General features: G+C 47.3%; 7 protein-coding genes across 7 annotated transcripts; 5 read left to right on the top strand and 2 right to left on the bottom strand.

The window, feature by feature from the left end:
• Window positions 1-179: 179 nt before the first annotated feature.
• Window positions 180-3037, top strand: BHQ10_003394 (uncharacterized protein; the record flags this gene model as incomplete). Its single annotated transcript, XM_040875645.1, has 7 exons — window positions 180-417; window positions 478-854; window positions 915-1012; window positions 1063-1263; window positions 1318-1797; window positions 1890-2242; window positions 2820-3037. 7 exons carry the CDS (start codon window positions 180-182, stop codon window positions 3035-3037), a joined length of 1965 nt encoding a protein of 654 aa, XP_040731898.1.
• Window positions 3038-4382: 1345 nt separating this feature from the next.
• BHQ10_003393 (uncharacterized protein) lies at window positions 4383-5600 on the top strand (the record flags this gene model as incomplete). The annotated part of the gene is made up of 1 exon (XM_040875644.1): window positions 4383-5600. The coding sequence occupies one exon, from the start codon at window positions 4383-4385 to the stop codon at window positions 5598-5600; it is 1218 nt and encodes a 405-aa protein (XP_040731897.1).
• Window positions 5601-10237: 4637 nt separating this feature from the next.
• BHQ10_003392 (uncharacterized protein) lies at window positions 10238-12517 on the top strand (the record flags this gene model as incomplete). The annotated part of the gene is made up of 5 exons (XM_040875643.1): window positions 10238-11011; window positions 11064-11215; window positions 11261-11419; window positions 11510-11866; window positions 11920-12517. 5 exons carry the CDS (start codon window positions 10238-10240, stop codon window positions 12515-12517), a joined length of 2040 nt encoding a protein of 679 aa, XP_040731896.1.
• A 1857-nt stretch (window positions 12518-14374) lies between these two features.
• On the top strand, window positions 14375-15834 carry BHQ10_003391 (uncharacterized protein; the record flags this gene model as incomplete). The annotated part of the gene is made up of 2 exons (XM_040875642.1): window positions 14375-14995; window positions 15043-15834. The coding sequence occupies 2 exons, from the start codon at window positions 14375-14377 to the stop codon at window positions 15832-15834; spliced, it is 1413 nt and encodes a 470-aa protein (XP_040731895.1).
• A 458-nt stretch (window positions 15835-16292) lies between these two features.
• BHQ10_003390 (uncharacterized protein) lies at window positions 16293-18389 on the top strand (the record flags this gene model as incomplete). The annotated part of the gene is made up of 1 exon (XM_040875641.1): window positions 16293-18389. One exon carries the CDS (start codon window positions 16293-16295, stop codon window positions 18387-18389), a length of 2097 nt encoding a protein of 698 aa, XP_040731894.1.
• A 345-nt stretch (window positions 18390-18734) lies between these two features.
• On the bottom strand, window positions 18735-19991 carry BHQ10_003389 (uncharacterized protein; the record flags this gene model as incomplete). The annotated part of the gene is made up of 1 exon (XM_040875639.1): window positions 18735-19991. One exon carries the CDS (start codon window positions 19989-19991, stop codon window positions 18735-18737), a length of 1257 nt encoding a protein of 418 aa, XP_040731893.1.
• Window positions 19992-20470: 479 nt separating this feature from the next.
• BHQ10_003388 (uncharacterized protein) lies at window positions 20471-22337 on the bottom strand (the record flags this gene model as incomplete). The annotated part of the gene is made up of 8 exons (XM_040875638.1): window positions 20471-20679; window positions 20742-21122; window positions 21188-21231; window positions 21286-21584; window positions 21644-21689; window positions 21746-21872; window positions 21928-22234; window positions 22296-22337. The coding sequence occupies 8 exons, from the start codon at window positions 22335-22337 to the stop codon at window positions 20471-20473; spliced, it is 1455 nt and encodes a 484-aa protein (XP_040731892.1).
• Between the last annotated feature and the right edge of the window lie 805 nt (window positions 22338-23142).

Here is a 23142-nt window from a genome sequence, read left to right as displayed (position 1 = left end):
AGGTTTCACCCCCTTTGTTTATTGTCGCGTAGATGTGTAACAATATTACCTTCGTGTTTACTCTTTATCTCCGCGTCGTTGTTTACTTTTGGCTATATTCTCATTGGTACGCTTCTACATGGCATTATCAAATTTTCTGATTCTATAGTATCCTTTTGAGAGAGATTGACATCTTCACAATGAAGACGTCGAATTTATACCATTTGGCGACCCTGATCGCGCTCTCGAAGCAGATCACCGCATATGGTATAACGGGTCTATCCGGTGGAGTCAACTTCGATACTGGCGAACGACCGGCACGTCGTGATCTGAGAGACTTGCAATCCTCTGGAGCGGCATTTGATCTCTACATCCAGGCACTTGCTCAATTCCAAGCTGATGACCAGAGTGATATGGTCTCTTATTACGAGGTTGCAGGTAACCTCCAACTCCAACTCAGCAGATTCAAAGTGATTGATGCTAATGCATACAACCCAGGAATCCACGGCTACCCTTACCGATCCTGGGATGGCGTAGATGGGCAGTTCAGTACCGGCTACTGCTCCCATGGCTCGCCCATCTTCCCGACTTGGCATCGACCCTATCTCGCCCTTTTCGAGCAGAGATTATGGCAATACGCTCAATCCATCGCTGCCTCATACCCGGATGACCAGAGGCAAACATACGTTGATGCAGCAACTACATTGCGAGTGCCATATTGGGACTGGGCGGTGAATCCTAACATGCCGGACAGTCTTGTGTACGAGTCTATTGTGATCAATACGCCGACGGGACAACAGACTATAGATAATCCTTTGTACTCGTACAAGTTTCACCCCTTGCCATTGGGGAGCGATATTCCCAGTGATGATCCTGTAAGCTTTGGCCTTGTCGAGGGTCATCCGAATATGTTGCTAATTTATATGATGCGATAGCTTGCGAAGTATCAGGAAACGGTTCGATCACCAGACCCAAATACTGGCCTGAGTCGGATGGACAACGTCAATTCGGGCATGTCGTCCAACTCGGCATGGTAAGTATCCTTTAAATATAATGACCGGGCTGTTGTTGATTTTGGATCAGGTTGACATCAAGCACATACCAACTCTTGTCATCCGAGACAAATTACACTGTTTTCTCCAACTCCGTGCTCAAAGATAGAGGCGACAACTACAACAACCTCGAAAGTATTCATGATGGTGTGCACGCGCTGGTCGGTGACGGCGGACACATGACATATTTCAGCATGGCATCATTTGACCCTATTTTCTGGATTCATCATTGGTATGTCTTCATCTCCCCGTTTTATAAAAGCGTATTTGTTGCTAACACCCACAGCTCGATCGACCGTGTTTTCGCTCTCTGGGAAGTCCTCAACCCTGACTCATACATCGAACCCATGGGAGATACGTACGGCACCTTCGTTATCGAAGCAGGTACCGTCGAAGACATCAACACTCCCTTATATCCGTTCCACCGCTCAGACGACCCCAACGACTTTTGGACATCAGGTAGCAGCCGCTCAACTCGAGATTTTGGCTATACATACCCTGAAATTCAGGACTGGGGCGTTGACCAGGGTACACTACAGAACAACGTGCGTACTGCCATCAACAATCTGTACAATGCTCCAGCACGGAAGGGTCGCGCAGCGCCCAAGAATAAGAGAGATCTCTTGGATGATTTCAAGAACGCGCCGCAGGAGTTAACTGGTCTGGCTGCGAATGAGGTCACTGGCCAAATGACCAAGACACGATTCGATAGTCTAGGAGTAAACAATATGGTCAAGAACTGGGCCATTAACGTCGCTGTCGACAAGTGAGTCCGCCCTAGAAGCCTCGGGCTGCCATTGTTCCCGCTTTGGAAACCACCTTCCGTTTTCGGCTAAGTACTAATCCTGGAAATTTTAGACACGCGCTTGAGGGAAACCCTTTCCAGATTCATTTCTTTTATGGCGAGCCTGACAGTCAGCTCGGCCCTAGCGAATATTCGAGCGCACCAAATTTGATCGGCACATATCGCACATTCACCAGTCCGATGTCTTCCCATAACCAAAAACATCGTCGTGCATCCACCAACAATCTCTCGACAGGACAGATCTCTTTGTCCCCACTGCTAGCTAACGCAATCTCCAACGGTATTCTACCGGACACCAGTCTCGCCCCGGAAAGTGTCGTCCCAAAACTATCGAAGAATCTTGAATGGCGTATAACGGATTCTTCGGGCCAGAATGAGGTTCCCGTTCAGGATTTAGCGGATAAAGGTCAGTTGAGAGTGAGTGTTGTGTCGAGAGATGTGCAGCCTATTCTGGTGGGTGAGGAGCATTTGTTTCCTACGTATGGCGAGTGGGTGGAGCATGAGGATGTTACCAAGGGAAAAGTAGGAGGTGTATGATTTGTACGATATGTGAAAAAGGCTTGATGGATGTAATTGTAGATTTGTTTCTTGACATGTCAAATTTGAAGTATACTATGTCTATTGAATCTAACCTCCTGGGATTGGAGAGAAGAACCTTTTAGTCCTACGACGTGCTATAGGCGAGTAAACAACAGATATTAATAAGATGAGCAGTTGCCTCAATGAGCGACCAATCAGAAATGTATCAAGAGGCTTAAGTAAACTAGAAACTCATTCGCAATCCTGAACTATCCATTATAGAACAAGGTGAAAATTTAAACCAAGCCATGATATCGATTACCAAATACATGCCTTGCGCATTTAGACTAGAACTCACACCAAAAACATAGCTGCAAATACAGAGAGGCAGAGAAGGGTAGTCAAATCGGTCCAGGCGCCCAAGATTCGCGCATCTCCAGTATGAGTTGAACTACTCGGACTAGTTGAAGACGTGCCACTTGCTGATGTGCCACTTGCTGATGTTCCGCTTGCTGATGTTCCACTTGCAGTGGTGCCAGTTGCGGATGAACTGCTGCTGGTTGATGCGGCTCCGAAAACGCCCCCATTGACAGAAGCCGGTACAGTAGTATCATTCGCCATGGCTGCGGAGGCCTTGAAAGCCGCAAGTGTATTCGGACCGTTGGAACTGAGCAAGGATTAACACTTTTTGTTTACTTTTCTATCGCCAGAGTATATACTCACGGAGCATTAATGACGCCGACCATACCATCCTGGCAATGACCAGGTACACCACAGTAATACCATATGGGGTTTGTATCGTTGATAGTCACAGTGAAGATCGATGACTAGAAAAAAAAGCTAGAGTCAATGTCTTGTGCATTCTAAATGTCGACTGGTTGACAAGGACTTACAGATCCCCCAGAGCCAGACACTATTCCACTCGAGATACTAGTATCGCTCAAAGGGTGACACGGATTCGCAAAGGATGCTTGTGCTACTGAATGAGTTGATTGAAAGTGAAACTCGACTTGGCCTCCGGGAGAAACTGTGAGCGAATCTGGGCTGAATGTGAGTCCACTTGCACCCACGAGGACGGTTTGGACTGCAGTTGCACTCTTAGTCGTTGAGGAAGGAGGCGATGAAGAAGTTACGGTGCTGGTCCCTGGATCTCCGGATTGGGCGCCCACCAGGGTGAGCAAGCAGAGAATGGGAATAGACTTGAAAATTTGATTCATCTTCGCAGCCTATCAGAATGACAAATGAATAATGATGGAATAAGTTCAGGCAGGGCGATGTTCCAAATCCCTGGAGTTGGCTTTTCTATTCATTATTTATACTCACGGGATCGACGATGTCCTGTAATCAGATCAACATCTATCTTACTAACTTAAGACAAAGTTAAAGTTAATTATACAATCGCCATTCTGAGTATGACGCTTGGGAACTAAAACAAAGTTTCATTGGCACAGCCGCAGTCTGTGCTGCGCAACTTTAAAAGATGCCGTGATTCGCGACTCAATGAGGAAGTTCGCGATGTCTTGATTGGGAAGTACGTGACCCCGCGGAAGCCCTATCACAGCCCCAGGTTACAAAAAGCAAATGCAAAACTCCGACCCTTTGTGAGTAATTGTGCATCTATGACGGGTAGAGTTTCAAGTTTCGGATTGCTCGTATTTGTTATTTTTCGGCGGGAATGCTTTGCCAGGGACGAGACTGACTTTGTTACCGCGGTATTGGCTAGTGCTCGTACTTAGATAGGATCTGTATATCATGATGAGAGTGGTCTGAATCAAAATTCCCATTCCGGCACTCCGGTTGACCAATACTGTCAACGCTTAGCAGGTATATTATTCTTCGTTATGTTTTCTTTTCAAAGATGGCTGATCCCATCAGGCGGCACGTTTTAGTACAAAACCTAACTAACAACACTCTCGAACTTGATCATTCCTCGTCTCCTACTTGAGTCGCATTACTCAATCGTATCCTGCTTCGCCGTCAGTTTTGAGTTTTTCAGGATCGGTATCTGCACCAACATCTCAGGGGAAATGATGAGTGCACGTAATCTCTCGGTCGGCTTTTGCTTGTCACTCTTGTCAAGTCTTGTCCTTGCCCAACTTCAAACATACAGCCCCCCAGGACAGACTGACATAACGTACTCAATCAACGTCCCCGACCAAACCGCGACGAGCGGCTCGGGACCTGTTTTTATCCAAATAAAATCCACCAATGTCGACCTTGAATGGCTTGCGTTCGGGGAAGGAACTCGAATGCAAGGCTCCAACATCTTTGTCGTCTATGGAAACGGAAATGGCAACAACGTCACGCTATCTCCGAGGCTTGGTGGACCACACGTTGAGCCTCAATTCAATTCCCAAGCTCAAGTTTCACTCTTGGATGGCAGCGGAATAAGTAACGGCACCATCACTGCGAATATTCGGTGCGACAGCTGCATCTCTTGGTCTGGTGGGAAGGAAGATGTGACGAGCTCTTCTGCTTCCTGGGTATGGGCCGTCAAGTCTGGCTCCCTCATCAAGTCGGACAGCGTTTCAGCGACTATTAGCCAGCATGATACTTCCGGTGTTGCGTCTGTCAATCTTCAAGCGGCGACTGGTGGAAACTCTGACAATCCATTTCTCAACAACCCTGCTTCGTCTACCTCCCCTGCCTCCTCTAACCCATCGAATCCAAGTTCACCGCAGCCTCTGGTAACGACATTCAACACTGAATCAACCGACAGAAAACAAATCGCACACGCGGTCATCATGGTCATCGCAATGGTCATACTCTTCCCTACCTTCGCATTGAGTATTCATTTCCTCCCATCCTCCCGTGCCGTCGCTTTCCACGGCTATCTTCAAATCTTCACTCTTGCACTCACAATCGCCGGTTTTGGTCTCGGAATCTCACTTTCGGTCGACCTGTACCCTATAACAGGCTCAACCTACCACCAAATCATCGGCATAATCGTCGTTTCCTTCTTGACTCTGTTCCAACCTGCGATGGGTCTGTTGCAGCACCGTTATTGGCGCAAAGCTGGACAGAAAAGTGTGTTCGCATACGCGCATAGGTGGCTTGGTAGGACGATGATAGCACTTGGAATAATCAATGCTGGACTTGGGTTTCGATATACTGGAATCGGGGGTACAATGGCGTCTAAAGGGGTGGTGATTGCGTATGGCGTTGTTGCCGGAATCGTAGGGATATGGTATATCTTGACAGTGGCTTTTCTTTCCTATCGCCATCGCCGTGCAAGGTCTATTTAATCACTCATGTCTGAACCAGACAAGAGTGACAAGGGCTGCCATGCTGATATATTACGCCTATAATGTTGCGCATATAAGAGTTCGAGGTATAATACGTGATAAAAGGCCATGCAGCTCATGCTATGGCCAAGGATTATCAATTATATTAATACTGAATGGATGTCGTAATTTTCCTACAACAAAATACCGAGACTCTAGCAAACGTTGCCTTACTCGGAAACGTCATAGAACTTACCCATAGCCATCTCAATCTGTTTTTGCTTTTTTGCGCAAAAGGCTTTTTGATATTTTACAAACATTCCTCTAGGAGCCTATACTATATTACCCTGGAAGAATATGTGGCTACTCAATTCTCCTCGGTAGTGACTCAGTGTCCGCGCTCAACTCTCTTATGATCATTGGCGCTGGTAGCTCTTGAGGCAAGGTATCTCCCAATTCCCGTACAGGTCCACTTCTTTCTGCGCTCAACTCGTGCCTGTATTTCTCTTCAGCTGCCAGCTCTTCCCTTTATATACCATATATTGTGGAGTCATCAATACGTCGAGCTCGACGGCGCCGTCTTGCGAACAAAATCGCAAGGATATCAATGAGAATAATCCCGACAACAACGGGCACAACGACAGCCGGGACAATCACACTAGCTTGTGGACTCGATGATCAAGTTGTTTTTGAAGCGAGATCGGGAATAGGCGAAGAAGTAGAAGTCGAGGTTGATGCAGAACGTGATGCAGAAGCCACAGAAGTGGAATTCCAAAATGAGGTATCACTAATACTCTCACAATAGGATATGAAGTCTCCTAGGCTTGAAGAAGGTATATAGCTCGTCACGTTCCACAGATTTTTATTAACACAATTATTACAGCTGGCAAAGTCCTTCTCGACCTTTTGACTGTTACAAACAGCGGGCAGCCTGCCTACCGCCTCAATAACGACAAAGATGCTGTCTGAGAAAGGAGATGGATTCAGTTCGATGGTTTGTTCTCATTATAACTTCCTAATTATGTGATTTGATTGAGTAACGACTTTCCTCCTCTTTTCTGGTGCGTGCAGTCGAGAATTGCTCGAGAATGACATGAACATATTGCATTGTGAATAACAAAGAGCTGGGATCGAAAACTTAGATTGTCGTTGGAAAAATCGATCGGCTCAGTACATATTTTTAAAAAGAACATGCCGCTGGATTCTCTGCTGGTTGGGACTTCTGCGTCTCTCTATGATAATGATGAAAGATGACTGAAAATCATAAGAACCTTGGAGATGATGGCCAAATTCAAGGGCAACAGTGGTGAGCCTAACAAACCGGTAAGCAGTAGCCAATCTAGATACAAGAGTTATTCGCGTATAAATCAATACTTCTATGTCTGAAACATTTTCAGGGGTTACTGCAGGGTAGCATTATGCTTCAACGAGCCGCAGCGCTTGTATCGTGATGATCATGCAGCTCCAGCGGGTATCGCAGTATTTGAGCCTCAGGCCTCCAGTGAGCATTCAAAAAGCCGTCGGGTTACTGTGTTTATCGAAGATCTCCTTATGAACAAATGTCGCGAAATTGAAGGTTTTCACAATCCTATGGTTGAAGCTATTCCAAACACAATAGGCCAGAAGATCAGTCTATCTTGTTATTCGCTTCATGGCATTCCGGACGCCAGCCTTGAGATTCATGGATCTATGCCTCGTGGTAACCTCTTTCCAACTTGGAAGCTACTACCTACTTGAAAGTCAAGGAAGACCAGAGACCTCTCCTAACATTCGAGTGTTCGTGGTACCGCACCTGGACACGGCGTAAGTCATATCCTGACATTAAACAGCCAGGTCCTGAGTCGGACCTCTCAATCGTTGAATTTTCCATATGGATAAATTCGCTGGCATGCCGATTATCTCAGAATGTATTTACTAGCAATGCTGGCCACTCTCTACCCTTATAGCGAGAACATTTCAAACTTGACTTACCAGGGGATTTAACCAGTCAGACACAAACACCACTGGAAAATTGAAATACCCAACCACTTCAAAGCTATGATCGATGTTAAATCACATTCAATATATAAAAACCTTAAAAAGCACAGACTTAAACAAATCCCCAAAATCAGAAACCGCCACAGATCTACACAGAGCCATCGTCTTGGAAATTCCACTTAACAAGCGATGATTCGTCGGAAATATGTAACCCCTTCTCATGAACCAATCTACCGGTTCTATTCCAAGGTTGAGATATTATGCATCAAAAATGAAGCCTGATAAACATGGCAGAAATATGATAAACACGCAGACCCGATGGAAAGCGAGAAAAAATGCGCTGGTGGGTTGATATCTTCTCGTTAAAGTATTGTTGTTGACTTCAAAAAACGGGTGAGAACCAAACCAAAGATCCCCGCGACTCGATTGGGTCGGGTCATGTTGCCGATGCGACAAGATGAATCATCAATGCGATGAAATCACCTGCATTACTGTACAGTTTTTGACTCCGTATAAAATCAAAACTTACGGAGTGGATTATCCTCTCCCCAGATTGCATACATAGTATTATGAGAGGATAAAAAAACAATTCCAAATACGATAGGTCAGATGACCAGTCTACCCAAGTTCATGGACCTAATAGGCTTGTCCCGATAATCGCTTCGCTTCGCCACACCCCCGGACGCCATTTATGTAAATCATGGAGTACGACGACGCCTCTTCAGGGTAAGGTATGCAGTTCACCGCCGGTGGCGAAAATATTTGCTTTCGGACTTAGAGGCTAGATGGGTATTACAATTCCCCGTTGTACCTAGCTCCCTTAGACCTGGTTGATTATCAAAGAACTAGAAGTAGACAAAAAATATTGCCACCGTATTTACTGTCACTCCCATGGTAAACGAGAAATACGATGGCGAAATTTCGGAACAATGCTATGTTGTGCCCAACAGGTATGCCTACATTGCCTAGAAGCATGGTTTAAGCGATGCAATTAGATGCATTGTTAGCGTTCAGACATTACGGTTAGTGACTCCGGCTACGGGATGGTACATGCAAAGTTCGTGCGACGTTGGAACCGACGCATCTCCGCGCGAACTACTTTTGGTAGATGTTTTTTTTTTAGGTTAGGGGTGGAATGAATGAAGAGTCTGCATCAGTTGGTGAGTAAGGCGTACTGAAGACTGTTGAGTTGCATGATGAGTTGTTAGGACTGTTGAAATAAGGTGGTGAGAAGTGCGCCGGTGGACCGATGATCAGCTGAGAGTCAGTCTCCTCTGGCTCCTTTTTTACGTACTCCTCGGCAAAATGCGAACAATCTTCAGTCAGGTGAAATAATTCATGCAGAAGTGTCAATTGTAAGTAGTCCCTGTCAATTTTGACAGGTCGAAACGTAATGAAGTAAGTGTTCACAGCCATAAAAAAACTTAAAGATCATCCATCTAACTCCTCGGAACAAAGCGGCGGACAAGCCTAGATCTGACATGACCAAGGGCACTGGAGGTCTCTATTGGCTGGAATTATGAACCTGTCCCAGCAGCCAGGATGAAGCGAAATTCCATGTCTTTGGCTGGATCTGTGGGGTTGTTTACAGGGACAGCCGAGATTTCTTCAATCTCTCGGAATGGAATCGCGATGATTTCGCTTCAAACCGGAAACGAATCAAAAAGGTCCTGCTTTGAATGCTCAACACACTCTTCAAAGTCATTTGAGCACCGAAGAAATGCCGAAAGAGTCTGGGAATAAAACTACATTGTACGTGCAGTATCAACCATTATGCATGTCAGTGAACTGGGTCTGTGCAAAAGTAAAACCTAAGCATGCACCACCACCTTTGGGTATCTAGACCGCATGACAGTCAGCCTACCTCGAGCTTCGTGGGTCTGGAATTGAACAAATGCCATTACGCTGTATGGTAAGGCATAAAACGTGGTCAGCCGTTGATAGCGGGAAAGTCTCTGCTCCTACTCCATCCAGAGCGGTCCAGAACGTTTCTGCAGGAAATTTCTGTTGCTATAATTAATAGAGGATGGCTGCATCCAGTGCATTGAAAATTTTCGATGGATTTGGAATTTGATCTTCCTAACCCTGATCGCCGATTTAGACGGTGCGAACCATCCTGGATAATACTTCCCGGCCCGTCGTGTTGTTGGATAGCGCGGGTCCATCAATCGGTAAACATTCGGTATTGCGTCTGGTACAGCAGTATCTTTCGATCAGCGCGTCTTGTGAAACGCGAAGTAACGGAGCAGACAAAATTGTTCACAACAGCCGATTGGCGGGAACTAACCGTATTCAACTGTCAACACCGAGTAAAGTCCAGACTATTCCCAGCTAAGTTCTTAGTTTATTTCGCCTCCGCGGTAGATTTTCCTTGGAATATGTATGGTCTCTGAATATCAGCTTGAATCCCCATCCTCACGGCGTGAAATGGAATTGTCTCGGATTTCATGCCTACCTTTCTGATTAGCGCGGAAAAATCCAAGCTATAGTGAATTGTTGAATGTCACCAGAGGACTAATACTGAGGTGTCCGCGTGCTCACATGAGGTTGTAGTAACAATTGGGGGCAAGGTATAAAATGCCCTCCTAACCCTTCACCGGTGGCAAACTATTATCACCTCACTTGAAAAAGTCTCCTGCAGTCTCAAAAATCTAGATCCGTCTTGCATCAACAGTAACAGCATGTCGGAACCGAATATCGCTAGATCATTAGCGCCTGCGCCTCCTGGCTTCCAGCGTAGGCCGAATGCAGAGCCAGCCAGACAGCGGAAGAACATATCAACCGCTTGTACTGCTTGCAAGGCTCGAAAGTGGAAGGTCGTGATTGTTCCTCTGTATTATCTATACGACGCTAATATGGCTCCTAGTATACAGTGCACCGGAACAGTCCCGTGCAACAATTGTGTTCGGAGCACCACTGAATGCATCATAGACGAGTCGAACGACAATCGTCGTCGGCTTGCCCTCAAGCGCAAGCTGGAAGAGCTCACTGAAGACAAACAGTTGCTGGTCCAACTAGTCGAGACTCTCCGCTCCAGTTCCAACGAACATGTTGTGCGACTTTTAGACCTCATCCGAAACAAAAAGGGAACAATAGACGAGATAAAGACGTATCTCGATGGGAAAGTGACCGACAGCGAATTTGATATGACTCCTGAACTGCAGGAAGCGCAGGACCACCTTGAAGCAAGAGCCAGTAGGCGGTCCAGTCGTCGTTTGTTGGACGTCACATGGCTGTCGAACATTCCAGTCGTGGAAGTGCCAGCTCACCCATGGACGACGGTCACAGATGATGATGGTCTAGTATCATTCTTGATCTCTCTTTGGTTGACATGGAGCCACCCGTTTTCCAACTGGATTGACCGTGATTTGTTCATTCGAGATATGCGATCCAAGGACACAAGTTCGACCTTTTGCTCTCCGTTTCTAGTAAACAGCATCTTAACCAAAGCTTCAGTGAGTAGAATAGGGAATTCGACTATAACGAATATTGACACTAATGGAGCAGTTCTACTGTGACTACCCTGAGGTATTTGAAGATGTAAATGACTCAGAATCCAGGGGTATGCATTTCTACAAAGAAGCGAAGCAGCGATTCGAACATGAAGATGGCAGAGTCACCATTCCCACAATCCAAGGATATGCCACCTTGCTGACAAGGTATGTTTCTCTATTTGTTGCCTCTGGATTTGCTAACTCGAGTAGCATGGCTCTGATGGGTAAAGATCGACTTGTTTGGCTATCGCTTGGCCAGTTAGGACGAATGGTGGCCGATATCTCCTCGTACAACCTGCCGATGCAGCTACACAGTGATGTGAATAAGCGCGCTGAAGGAAGAGCCATTGATAACACAATTTGGGGAGTGTACAATCTTACTGCGTCTGACCACCTTTCAACATCACATCTCACGAACGCCGTGCTTCGAGAAAGGATTATTTGCTGAGACCTTTGCAGAATGTTTTCGACCATATTCATGAAACCGCTTGACCTAAAGAAACCCTTAAGACCACGGTTACCTTCTGACCACGATGATGACGATGCTACTGAGGTGGCATGGAGTCCATATCCTCGCCATGGAGATGACCAGCCGTCTCATCTTCCATGTGTGTTTAACAACCTGACTAAACTCAACGAGATGACTGTTGAAGCTATTCGGCGGCTTTTCAAAGACGAATCACGAAAGGCGATGTCTCGTGCAGATATGGAGACCATCATTAGCTCTATGTTTCCGCGGTTGCAGGCCTGGTACATTGACTTGCCGAAGTGCATTCAGGAAGGACAAACGGCGGTTCCTCATATTTTAATTTTACAGTGAGTCAGTCCCGTGGTCAGTTTCGTATTTCCCTGACTTATCACTTCTTCAGCATGTATTATCATGCGACAATCATGGTACTGTTTGGGCTGCTCAAGAGCTCATATCGGTATCCATCGCGTCCAATGATCATCACCCCCCATGAAGCGCGAGAAACTTGTGTTGAGTCAGCACATCAAATTGCGCAAATGATTCGCCTCTACCGCTCGAAATGGGGGATCGAATTCATTTCCGGCACAGCAGTCTATTGGATATCGATCGCATTGTTCGTTCTGCTCGATGAGCTAGAGAATCCGTCTAATCGGCGAGCATTCATTGACCTCTGCTCCATGGCAAAGGCTCTTTCAAAGCAATGGTTTCTGATGAAGGGTATTCTGCGAATGATTCAAATCACAGCAAGACAGATGCACATCAGCCTTCCACCAGAGACGGAGCCATTACTGCAGGACTTTGAAATGAACATGTGGCGCCAGGATAGTGGCCGGAGACGGCTTAGCAGTGCCTTTGCTAATTTCGCATTGTTGTTCCAGCGTGTGACTGGAGTAGGAGGCGGGTTGCACGACCCGATTGACTTGGATGAGTATTTGGAGAAGTTGGAAGATTTGTCGAGGTTGGAGATTGTGCATGACCGCCCGACTGCTCCTTCCTGAGTCGAAGCGGCTCCTTCCCAGACTGTACGCACGATTGCATGATCACCTGATGACATACACCAGGCAACCATTGTTTCTCTCAGCGTTTCCACTATCATTGTTCTTGCGTATTTGCTACAATTCTCTAATTGAACACACCAGTGGTATGCGCATGTCACTCTATACACTTAACAATATAGCTCTAAAGGTACGGAATCAGACGTAGGGGTCGAGAGATATCTTGCATTTGGCTAATTCAGCTATGTGACTCTGATGATGTATAGTGAAATGCGCGAATTAGTGCGAGAGCATTTTGATGCTTGTTTGAAGTTGACGCTTTGGCCCATAGCGACAGCCACAAGGATTCGTCATATGCAATGCTTCACGCTTTGCACGAGTGGATATTTTATGCTCTGGTCCTCCAGCCACAGACTCCGGTACCATGGTAGTTTGCTTGTGCGAGGGAGTGGGCAGTCCAGCTTGGTTTCTTATCTGTGAAGCCACAACTCCAAACACCAAATCAGATTCCGCAGGTCCTGCGCTTCTTTCATTATCATTATCTGTCCAGGCATTGATGCATGTACAGATGGCTCGGCATGTATTGTAAACGCACACCACTAATGACGGGACATGATCGAAAGGCCGTTCGCCTGCATTGCGCCTTCAATTCCGCCTATTCGCCGACGGCAGTTTCACGGGTGAGTTCAGGACTCCATGCCTCGTATCTAGAAAAATCTGCGCAATTGCAACGATCACGTTCAAGGAATGACCATCGTAAGTTGCCTGATTACTTTTAGATTCTCAAGCGTTGATTGGCGGAAGGCATTCTTCTGGAAGTCCCCGCAGACGGCATTTTGGATTGGCTGTTCCCAATCTAGTGGATAAAGACTCCAACTTCGCCGACAAGAAATGCCAAGAAACAAGAGTCAAGACAAGAGATGCTTACTCTACGCCAGAGTCCATGTGCTATGGTTACTTCTAACTTTGTATACCTACTATCCACAGATCTGCTGAAGAGACTTTTGGCGTGTCGTCGATGTACTACTATGTAGGTTCGTTTGGTGTAACCTCAATATAGACAACTGGCTGTAGCGTTCTCTTTGCTTTTCCCTGCTTCGATTTCTGGCGAAATGAAAAAAAAGGCAACAATTTATTATCGGCAAGTGCGTTATAATAGTACGCAAGCATATCCATAGTATAACAACCATGTATGGCATATGCTCACAAAACGAGATTATCTCCATTCTCGCTAGGCCATTTTCATCTAGTCTCTCCACATACACCGGCGAGGGCGCATTTAAAGTAGGGGCTAGCCCGCCAATCATTGCGCGCCTTCAGACCACGCCGCCATGTCCCCTGTTGTGTTGCAACTTGTGTATGCTAGCAAATTGCCCGATCAGGCTGTCCTCAAGACTGGCTCCGACTGAGGCTGGAGCTTGGCAAAGCTTGCGAAATAAATTCGCCTGCTCGATTAGAAACAACCGGCCAATCATGCACGAATTAATGTCAGCTGGTGCGGAGCCCCGGGCACAACCAACAGCGCACGTGTACGATTCGCGATGATTGAGATGCGCAACACTGCTTCGGGATGCGGAACACACGGCAAGAACTGCGAGAAAGAAACAGCCAGCTTAATTTCCTGCGGCCGACACTAGATGCAAATCGAGTCAGAACCCAGAAAGTCCAGCAGGAAAGAGGGTGGACAAAGCATCCAGCTTGTCCCTTGCTCCAATCCCACGTGGGCGCACGAGCTGCAGCTCAACAATTATAAGATGGACCGTTAACGCCGTTGCATTCGACGATCTTTTTTTTTTCTCCCGTCGTTGTCACAGAATCAATCACTACCACAACTTCCCAGGTATTTCGGACCAATTCATCATGAAGTCAGGTATTGCTGCCGCCGCTGTTGCCGGCCTTTTGGCCAGCTCGGCTTTGGCCACTCCTACCTCCACCCACACCGACTGGACTGGCAGTGAGTCTATCAACAAGCAGACTTCCACTCCCTTTGGCTACAAGCCCGGCTCCAAGCAGTCCGTCGCCAACTTGAAGAAGCAGATCAAGAACGTCGTCTGGATCTTGCTCGAGAACCGCTCCTTCGACAACATCCTCGGCGGTGTCCGTGGCCGCGGTCTCGACAACCCTACCAACAACGGCGATTACTGTATACCCCAGAACGTCAGCCAGCCCAACGGCAAGCAGTGGTGCACCGGCAACAAGAACCTCGACTCGGTTACCAACGACCCTGATCACTCGGTCACTGGTAACAACTTTGAGTTCTTTGGCCAGTTTGCTCCCAGCAATGCCGATATTGCTGACGGCAAGCTCAGTGCTACTCAGCAGGGTTTCGTCAACAAGCAGATGATCTCATACCCCAAGATTACTGCTGACCTTGCTGCTGAGGAGGTTTTGGGATACTACACCGAGGAGCAGATCCCTGTCCTTGTCAACTTGATTGATGAATTCACCACCTTCAACTACTGGTTCTCTTGCGTTCCTGGAGTAAGTCTGCCTGTCGTGTGATCAAGGTCATAAAGCTGACGATCTAGCCTACCAACCCCAACCGTCTCTGTGCCATTGCCGGTACCGCCGATGGCCACGGAAAGAACGACAACGACTTCGATGTTTCCGCCATCGAGATCAACAGTATCTTCCAGGAGGCTACCGCCAAGAATATCAGCTGGCTCAACTACGACGGCACCAACGGTGCTTTCCTCCCGGACAGCTTGTTCTTCGACTGGACCGCCAAAAACGCTAATACAAGCGTCGTCCCCATCGAGAACTTCTTCCAAGACGCTTACTTGGGTCAACTCCCTCAATTGTCCTACCTCAACCCTTCTTGCTGTGGTGCCAACACCAACTCCATGCACCCCAACGGTAACGTCTCCTACGGCGAAATCTTCGTCAAGCAGATCTACGAGGCCATGCGCAACGGTCCTCAATGGGAAGAGTCTCTACTCCTTTTGACCTACGACGAGACAGGTGGTTTCTTCGACCACGTCCCTTCCCCCGCTGCTGTCCGCCCGGACAACAAGACCTACACCGAGACAGCCAAGAACGGCCAAAACTACACTCTCACCTACGACCGTTACGGTGGCCGTATGCCCACTTTCTTGATCTCCCCTTATACTCAGCCCGGTCACGTTGAGAACTACGGTGTCAACCCCGCTACTGGCAACGTGGAGCCTTACAGTGCCACCTCTGTGCTCAAGACTCTTGGTCTGCTGTGGGACTTGGAGGACTTTACTCCTCGTGTCTCCAACTCTCCTTCTTTCGACCACTTGATTGGACCCTGGGCTCAGTGGAAGACTCCCCAATTGGCTGTCCCTAAGACTTTCTAGTCGTCTAATGTTGGCTTGAAATCGTCTTKGAGTAAAAAGGAGGAAACTGATTACGTTCGTCAATAAAAATAATGTTTTTATAGTTCTGCTCGACAAGAGAGCAGAATAGCCCTGATTCATGAAATTAATGTGTTTATATTCTCTCCAAATATGTCAAATCTTAAATTGAATCCATCCAAACCTTCCTTCCGATTAGGGTTAGAGGGATCTAAGCCCCGACGTCATCCAGGTTCGAGAGGCCCCACCCCCGTCAAAGTGTCAAGAAGATCAAGGACATGACGTTCCATCTCTCTTCGAAGGATACAAGATTAAATTCCTTCAATTACCCTCAATCCTACTCAAAAAAACCAAATCCCCTGCTTTTCATCGACGAACATATCGGAATAAACAACTATATGTATTTACTCCATCTCCGAGTCGAACTTGGTCGCTCCGCAAAGGGGCTCCACTAACCAATCATGTCCACCTCCATTCTATCCGCCACCAGCACAAGCACGAGCAATAAAAGCAGTGATTCCAAACACTCCTCCAAAGTCCATAAATTCGCCAAACAGGCACAGAAACTGTCCTTGGGCGGTGGCAGGGATGAGCAGCAACAGCAAGAGAATGCAGCCATCGCGGCTCGGTTCGTGACGCCGCGCGACGCGATTATTGAGACGGTCGATGGGGAGAGATTACCCGCTGTACCGGTTGAGGAAGCGAAGAAATTGAATCGCTTACGAGATGAGGCTATCGACAGCGACGCAAATGGTCCAGGAAATTTGGACGACGTCGGCGGAGAGGACGATGAGTTTGAGATGAAAAATGGCACCAGCGAAAAACGAGAAATTTCTCCAGAGGGACACGGCGGACCCCTCGATCACGCGAAACCGCCTGCCCATACGCATCCATTGTTTCCGCCGTTGCCACTTTATGGCCCTTCGTCGCTGCTGCGCACGTTGCAGTGTCAGACTTTCCGCGTGGTGTCGTTTTGGCTTTCGCTTTCGTTTTTGGGTGTGATCATTATCGGGTCTTGCGTTAATGGAATACGCCCTGGAATCAGGAAACTGTGGGCGAGAGTCAGGGGCAAGAATTTGGATATGGAGAGGCCGTTCTACAAGGAAGAAATGGAGAGGGCGTCGATAAGACGAGAACAGGCGAAACGATGGGAGCGAAGACAACAAGTTACAAGCCCTACAGATATAAAACTCGCGAAAGAAGAAGGAAGGACAATCAATGCTGAGGATCCCGATTCGGATTTTGAGTATCCACCGCTGGAGGGTGGGCATGATCCTGTTGTTTGCGATATTGGGTACTATGCCAGACGAGTCGGGTTGGATGTGGAGACATTCAAAGTACAAACAGAGGACGGGTTTATATTGAAGATGTGGCATGTGTATAACCCGAAGGAGTATACACCATTACCCGAGAGTGAGCGAGGATTCCGGCAACCGGATGTGTTCTACGACCGGAAAACGAAGGATTTCGCCCAGAAAAATCGTCGATATCCAGTACTGTTGATACACGGCTTACTACAAAGTTCTGGTGCTTATTGTGTCAATGACGATGACAGTCTTGCGTTTTTCCTGTGCAAGGCGGGATACGATGTTTGGCTGGGTAATAATCGATGTGGCTTTGAGCCTCAGCACAAGACTTTGAAATATTCCGATCCTAGGATGTGGTGTTGGAATATTCGTCATATGGGTGTACTTGATCTTCCTGCTTTTATCTCGAGGGTGCTGTACGAAACAGGCTTCGAGAAAGTAGGTCTCATCTGCCACAGTCAAGGAACCACCGAGGCAATGGTCGCCTTGGCAGAAGATCAACGACCTGATCTCGGCGAACGCATTTCAGTATTCTGTGGTTTGGCACCAGCTGCATACGCCGGCCCATTGATCAAAAAGGCTTATTTCAGGTTTATGCGGATTATATCTCCGAACGCGTTTCGACTTTTCTTTGGTATTCACTGTTTTATCCCGTTGATGATGACGATGCACGGTTTGTTGCCGTCGCGCTTATATGGCGCGCTGGGGTATCAGATATTTTCGTATCTCTTTGACTGGAGCGATAGACGCTGGGACCGCGGCCTGCGCGATCGCATGTTTCAATTTTCGCCTGTTTATGTCAGTGCGGAGAGTATGCGTTGGTGGCTCGGCCGCGACGGCTTTGCAGTGCAGAAATGTATACTTGCTACCGAAGAACAAGGCTTGCGAGAAGAGGAAGAAGATCGCGAATACGACGAAAGCAACGACGAACCGGACAGCACCGCAGAACTTACCACTACGCCATCAGACAGAAAACAAAGCGCGTGGTACGGTCCCAAAACACCGCCATTCGCATTCTGGGTTGCGGGATCGGATGGTCTCGTTGATGGGCGGAGATTGTTGAGGCGGATACGGAATGGGAGGGAACCGCACGTCAGGCTTGTGCATGAGAAGGTTATTGAGGGGTATGAGCATTTGGACGTGCTGTGGGCGATGGATGCGATTGAGCAGGTTGGTAAGGAGGTTGCGGAGGTTGTGTGGAAGACTATATCGGAGGAAGAGAGGGGAAAGTGTCGAGTGCCTAAATTTTGATTTTTTATTATCTAGCATGGCGTTGTCGGATCTATATACAGTATATCGTGTGTATATGGAGGGCTATGAAATAGTTTTTTGCGTTTCATTGCATGGCGTTGGACATTTTCTTGCACTAGAAATTTGATAGATTTTTCATACATTAATTCATAAACTTGCGTGATCATAGATATCACTTCTCGAATGCTTCCAGGCTGCTACCTCCTCATCAAGGACCCTGTAAAGACTCAGGCAGTCAAGAAGTCCCAAACAGCACCAGCATGCACTTTCGTAACATGCAAAAACTCCGCTATAGACGCAGACTCATTCACAGACGCCACTTTTTTCCTGTCAGCAAATCCATCCTCACCCAAACTTGCAAGGTTGTAGGAAATACTTACTCGTCGCAGGACTGCATCCATACACAAAGGCAGGCACCCCGGCATATCTGTAATGCTTACAATCCGTAGCCCCCATCGACGGGATCGCCAGCGGTCTGACAGCGCCACCATTCTCAAGTGGATGATGCGCAGTAAGTGACTGTGTGTTTTCTGCCAATAGCCCAACCATCGGGTGGTTAGGAGACGAGTAACTATACGGATTACTCGCCGCCTGATGCACGTCAATCTCAATCGTAGCGTCCGGTACATATCTCGGAACGATTTCTCCCTGAATCAGATCTAGAACTTGCTCTTTCAGCAGGCCCACGGGCATTCTAATGTCAAGCTCAAATATGCACGTATCGGGAATCATATTGACTTTTACGCCACCCTTGATCGTGCCTACGTTCACAGTCGGTTTGAGGATTATGTCTGATGTCCCCGCACCCATAATCTCATCAATCAGGTCTCTGACCTCGGGTTTGGCGACTTGATCAACGAGTTCTTGCGGTACATCGACCTGTATCCCTTCCATGGCCTCGATAACCTCTGCAATGAATTCTGTAGCCGTCCGAATCGCACCTTTACTCAAATTCAGATATGCGCCGTGCGCACCCCGCGTGTGTAAAGTGCATGTCATTCTCAGCGTACCCTTTTCGCTGAAGCGGATGGAATTGCAGCCTACGGGCTCAGTACTGAGCATGACGTCTCCTCCCCATTTTTGGACGTCTTGTTGGATGAGGTACTTTGTGCCCCATTGGCCGCCCGTTTCTTCGTCTGAGACGGCGCAGAGAGACACGCTGCCTTTTAAGTGCTGCCGGTTCTGGTACAGGTGTGCGTACGCAATTACCAGTGATGCAGTGCCGGATTTCATATCTACGACGCCACGGCCATGGATACGGTCGTCGACAATGTCGCCGGACCACGGGTCTCGGTCCCAGTTGTCCTGTGAGTCGGCGGCGACGGGGAAGACGTCGATGTGTCCATTCAGAACGACTCGGGGACCGGGGCCTAGGCCGCCTTGGAATTCGCTGACGATGTTGGGTTGTCCTGCTTGTGGTTCGATAATGTCGAAAGGGATGTTTTTATTGATTAGGAAGGAGGTGAGGATGCCTGCGGCCGCGGTTGTTTGGCCGGGTGGGTTGGGCGAAGGGGTCCGGACGAATGTCTGGAGGAAGGTGATTTGGCTGTCTTTGGTGGTGTCGAGGGCCTGCAGCATCTGGGTTTTGGGGTCCATGATCATGTTACCTGCCGTGGATGAGAATGGTTGAATGGCTATTGTAGAGGGAGGAAAGAAGTGTCAGTGATATTCGTGGTTCTGTTTATTTTGCCTGGAAGAATATTTGAAGTTGGCGTCTATTCTCTTATTTATCATATTTCTTATCTTGTTGAGGGTTGACTATACTACTACGTACTTAAAAGTGATGTGTGTATGAACCAGAGCGACCCAATCAGAGCTATTTGCGCCGATGGCCTTAAGATGTACATGGTTTGCGATCCCCACTAGGGATAGAACTTGACTCGTGTATGACTCAATGTCGTATATTGAGCACGCCTTTAGCTTTAAACTCATTTACTTTACTATTGGCATTTATATGATATGTCTACAAACCTGGTCCAATCAGAGCTATTTCCGCAGGGAAACCCAAATCAAGACATGCGAGGATACATGAGATATTATGCGTGGTAGCGCAGATGGAATCAATTTATATTCAAGACTGCCTACTTTAACTTGATATGGATAGTCTTAGCCTGCATGAAATCATGCAGCCCGTACTTCCCAGACTCTCTTGTGCCATTACCGCTCTGCTTATACCCTCCGAACGCCGTTGACTTATCAGGTCTAAAGGCGGAGTTGATGCCCACCGTTCCACTCTCAATCTTGGTCGCAACTCGTAATGCGCGCGAGATGTTCTCGGTATATATAGCCGCTATCCCTCCGTCAATTGTTGCCTGTAAACCCTAAATTGAATTGGTAAAGGAATGAGCTCACCAGATAATCCATACTCCGTATCATTCGCCCACTCAATAACCTCTTCCTCTGTCTTGAACGTCTGGATAACCAACACAGGCCCAAAAATCTCCTCCCTCAAAACTTTTGAGTCGAGAGATGGGTCAACGAAGATCGTAGGTTCAATAAAGTAACCTTTATTACCCTTTTGGTTTCCGCCTGTGATTAGTTTTGCGGATTTTTTACCTTCTGCGATGTACTTCATAATGGTATCGAATTGGGCGGAGTCAGCGACGGGGCCCAAGAAGGTGGTGGGGTCGAGGGGAGAGTTTCCGAGGCCCTGGGAGATGACTTCGAAGGTTTCTTTGAGGGTAGCGATGAGGTTTGTGGAGATGGATTCGTGGACATAGAGGCGGCTTGCGGCTGGAGGGKGTCAGCGGCTTCGAGGTACAAGTTTTGAGTTAGCTATAGTAAACCGAAGGACATACCAGCACAGACCTGTCCAGAGTTGAATAGGAATCCATGAGCAAGACTAGTTTGAGCCGTCAGTAGAGGCATCCCACACATCGCCTCAGGATTGACATACTTAGGCACCGCATTCTGCAAATCAGCATCCTCAAACACAATAGCCGGACTCTTCCCACCGAGTTCCAAAGAGACTTTCTTCAAATTACTCTTTGCCGCAGCTTCCTGCACTTTCCTACCGGCGTTGATGGAGCCCGTAAACGAGATCATGCGAATCTTGGGATGGGCAGCGAGTAGATGACCAGTAGCAGCACCGCCGGTGACAAAATTGACGACGCCGGGTGGGAAGCCTGCTTCGGCGAACAGTTTGCCGGCAAATAACCCTCCTAAGGGTGATTTTTCGGATGTTTTGAAGATGACCTATTCAGACATGAGCCGATGAATGTCAAGGGTTTGCCATTTGGAGGAATTTGACGAACTGTGTTTCCCGCTGCCAGGGCTGGCGCAATCTTCCATGCGTAGTAGCTAGTGAGACAAATTAGTTTTGCGGTTCAGGTAGCCATTTCAAGTATGTAGCCTACAGATAAGTGACATTCCATGCACAAATGCAAGCAACAACACCCAATGGCTCATACTGCACGAAGTTGTAGCTACCATCTTCGGGTGGAAATACATCACCTTCCAACTTATCTGCGTATCCTGCATAATCTGTACAAGTTCAGTGAACATCCTTCCACCCAAGCAAAAATCGAAAGGGACATACATCTAAAATAAGCTGGAATCGCATGCGCAAACGATTTCGCACTCCCCACAGGAATCCCCATCGCCAACGACTCCAATTTGATAGTCTCGTCGAGATTCCTCTCAAATAAATCTGCAAATTTATTCAATAGATCCCCTCTTTTGGCCCCGTTCATTTGACTCCAAGGCCCCTCCTTGAAGGCCTTTGTGGCGGCGGCTACGGCATCGTCGACGTCTGCTTCGCCGGCGACATGGATGTTGGAGGCGACGAGGCTGCCGTCGGTTGGGTTGTGGATTTCGAGGGTTTGGCCTGATTTTGCTTCTACATACTAGAAAGAAGTTGTCTAGTTAATTCCGTATTTAATGGTGTTCTTTGTTTTTGATACTCACTTCGTTGTTGATGAACAATCTCGTCTCGAATTGAGGCGCCATTTTGAATGAATGTAATTCGGTAAATCTTTAAATCAAAATATGCAAAAGGAAAAGATACTACGTTAAGAAGTTTCAGTAGCAGCAGGGCCCAATTTATACAAATTTCGTATAGTACTATGTAACACAAAATTACTAATCTTGTGCTACATGCCGATAGATCATATGCGGAGCTTTATGGTCTCTAGACAACTGCCCATATAAAATTTCCGAGCAATTCGGAACGCGTACACGCTTTCCCCGCACTTATAGAACGAGAGCTCCGAAAAAAAGTCAATCCAAATTCAGCTATAATATCTTTGGAGGGTATCTCTGTAGCTTATTTGTCACTTTTGGTACCTATGTAGGTAGCTTGTCCTGCGTAGCTTCGTGTGGCGCTGTACTAACCGAGGCAGTGTGCATCGATCAGCCAATTGGAGGGAGAATCAATACATAAGTAAATGGTACATCACAAAACTTGACCGCGACAGACTCAGATTCAGAGCTTGACTCTCTCTGAATCTGTGAGATTCGGGGCTGTTGGGTTGAACTAGAGTTCTGTATGAAGGAATCATTTCCGTTCCGCGTTCGGAATCTCGGAATGATCGATCCGTTGGTTGTGTAGCTAAATATGTTGACTAAACGATAGATTAGTGATCATGCTCAGCCAGGAGACGAGTGATGATAAAGGCACCCAATAAGAGTAGGAGATGTGCAACTGACGTGTCCTACTGGTGTTACCCCATATGGATGTGGATAAAGATGCAACTCAATCTAGTCAAAGGAATTAGGGCTTCATGACTCATTAGTTCGTAAAAATGACTAATCA

Source organism: Talaromyces amestolkiae, assembly GCF_001896365.1.
Source record: "Talaromyces amestolkiae strain CIB chromosome Unknown scaffold5.1, whole genome shotgun sequence".
Classification (NCBI taxonomy): domain Eukaryota; kingdom Fungi; phylum Ascomycota; class Eurotiomycetes; order Eurotiales; family Trichocomaceae; genus Talaromyces; species Talaromyces amestolkiae.
This window is presented reverse-complemented; position numbering and strand designations above follow the sequence as displayed.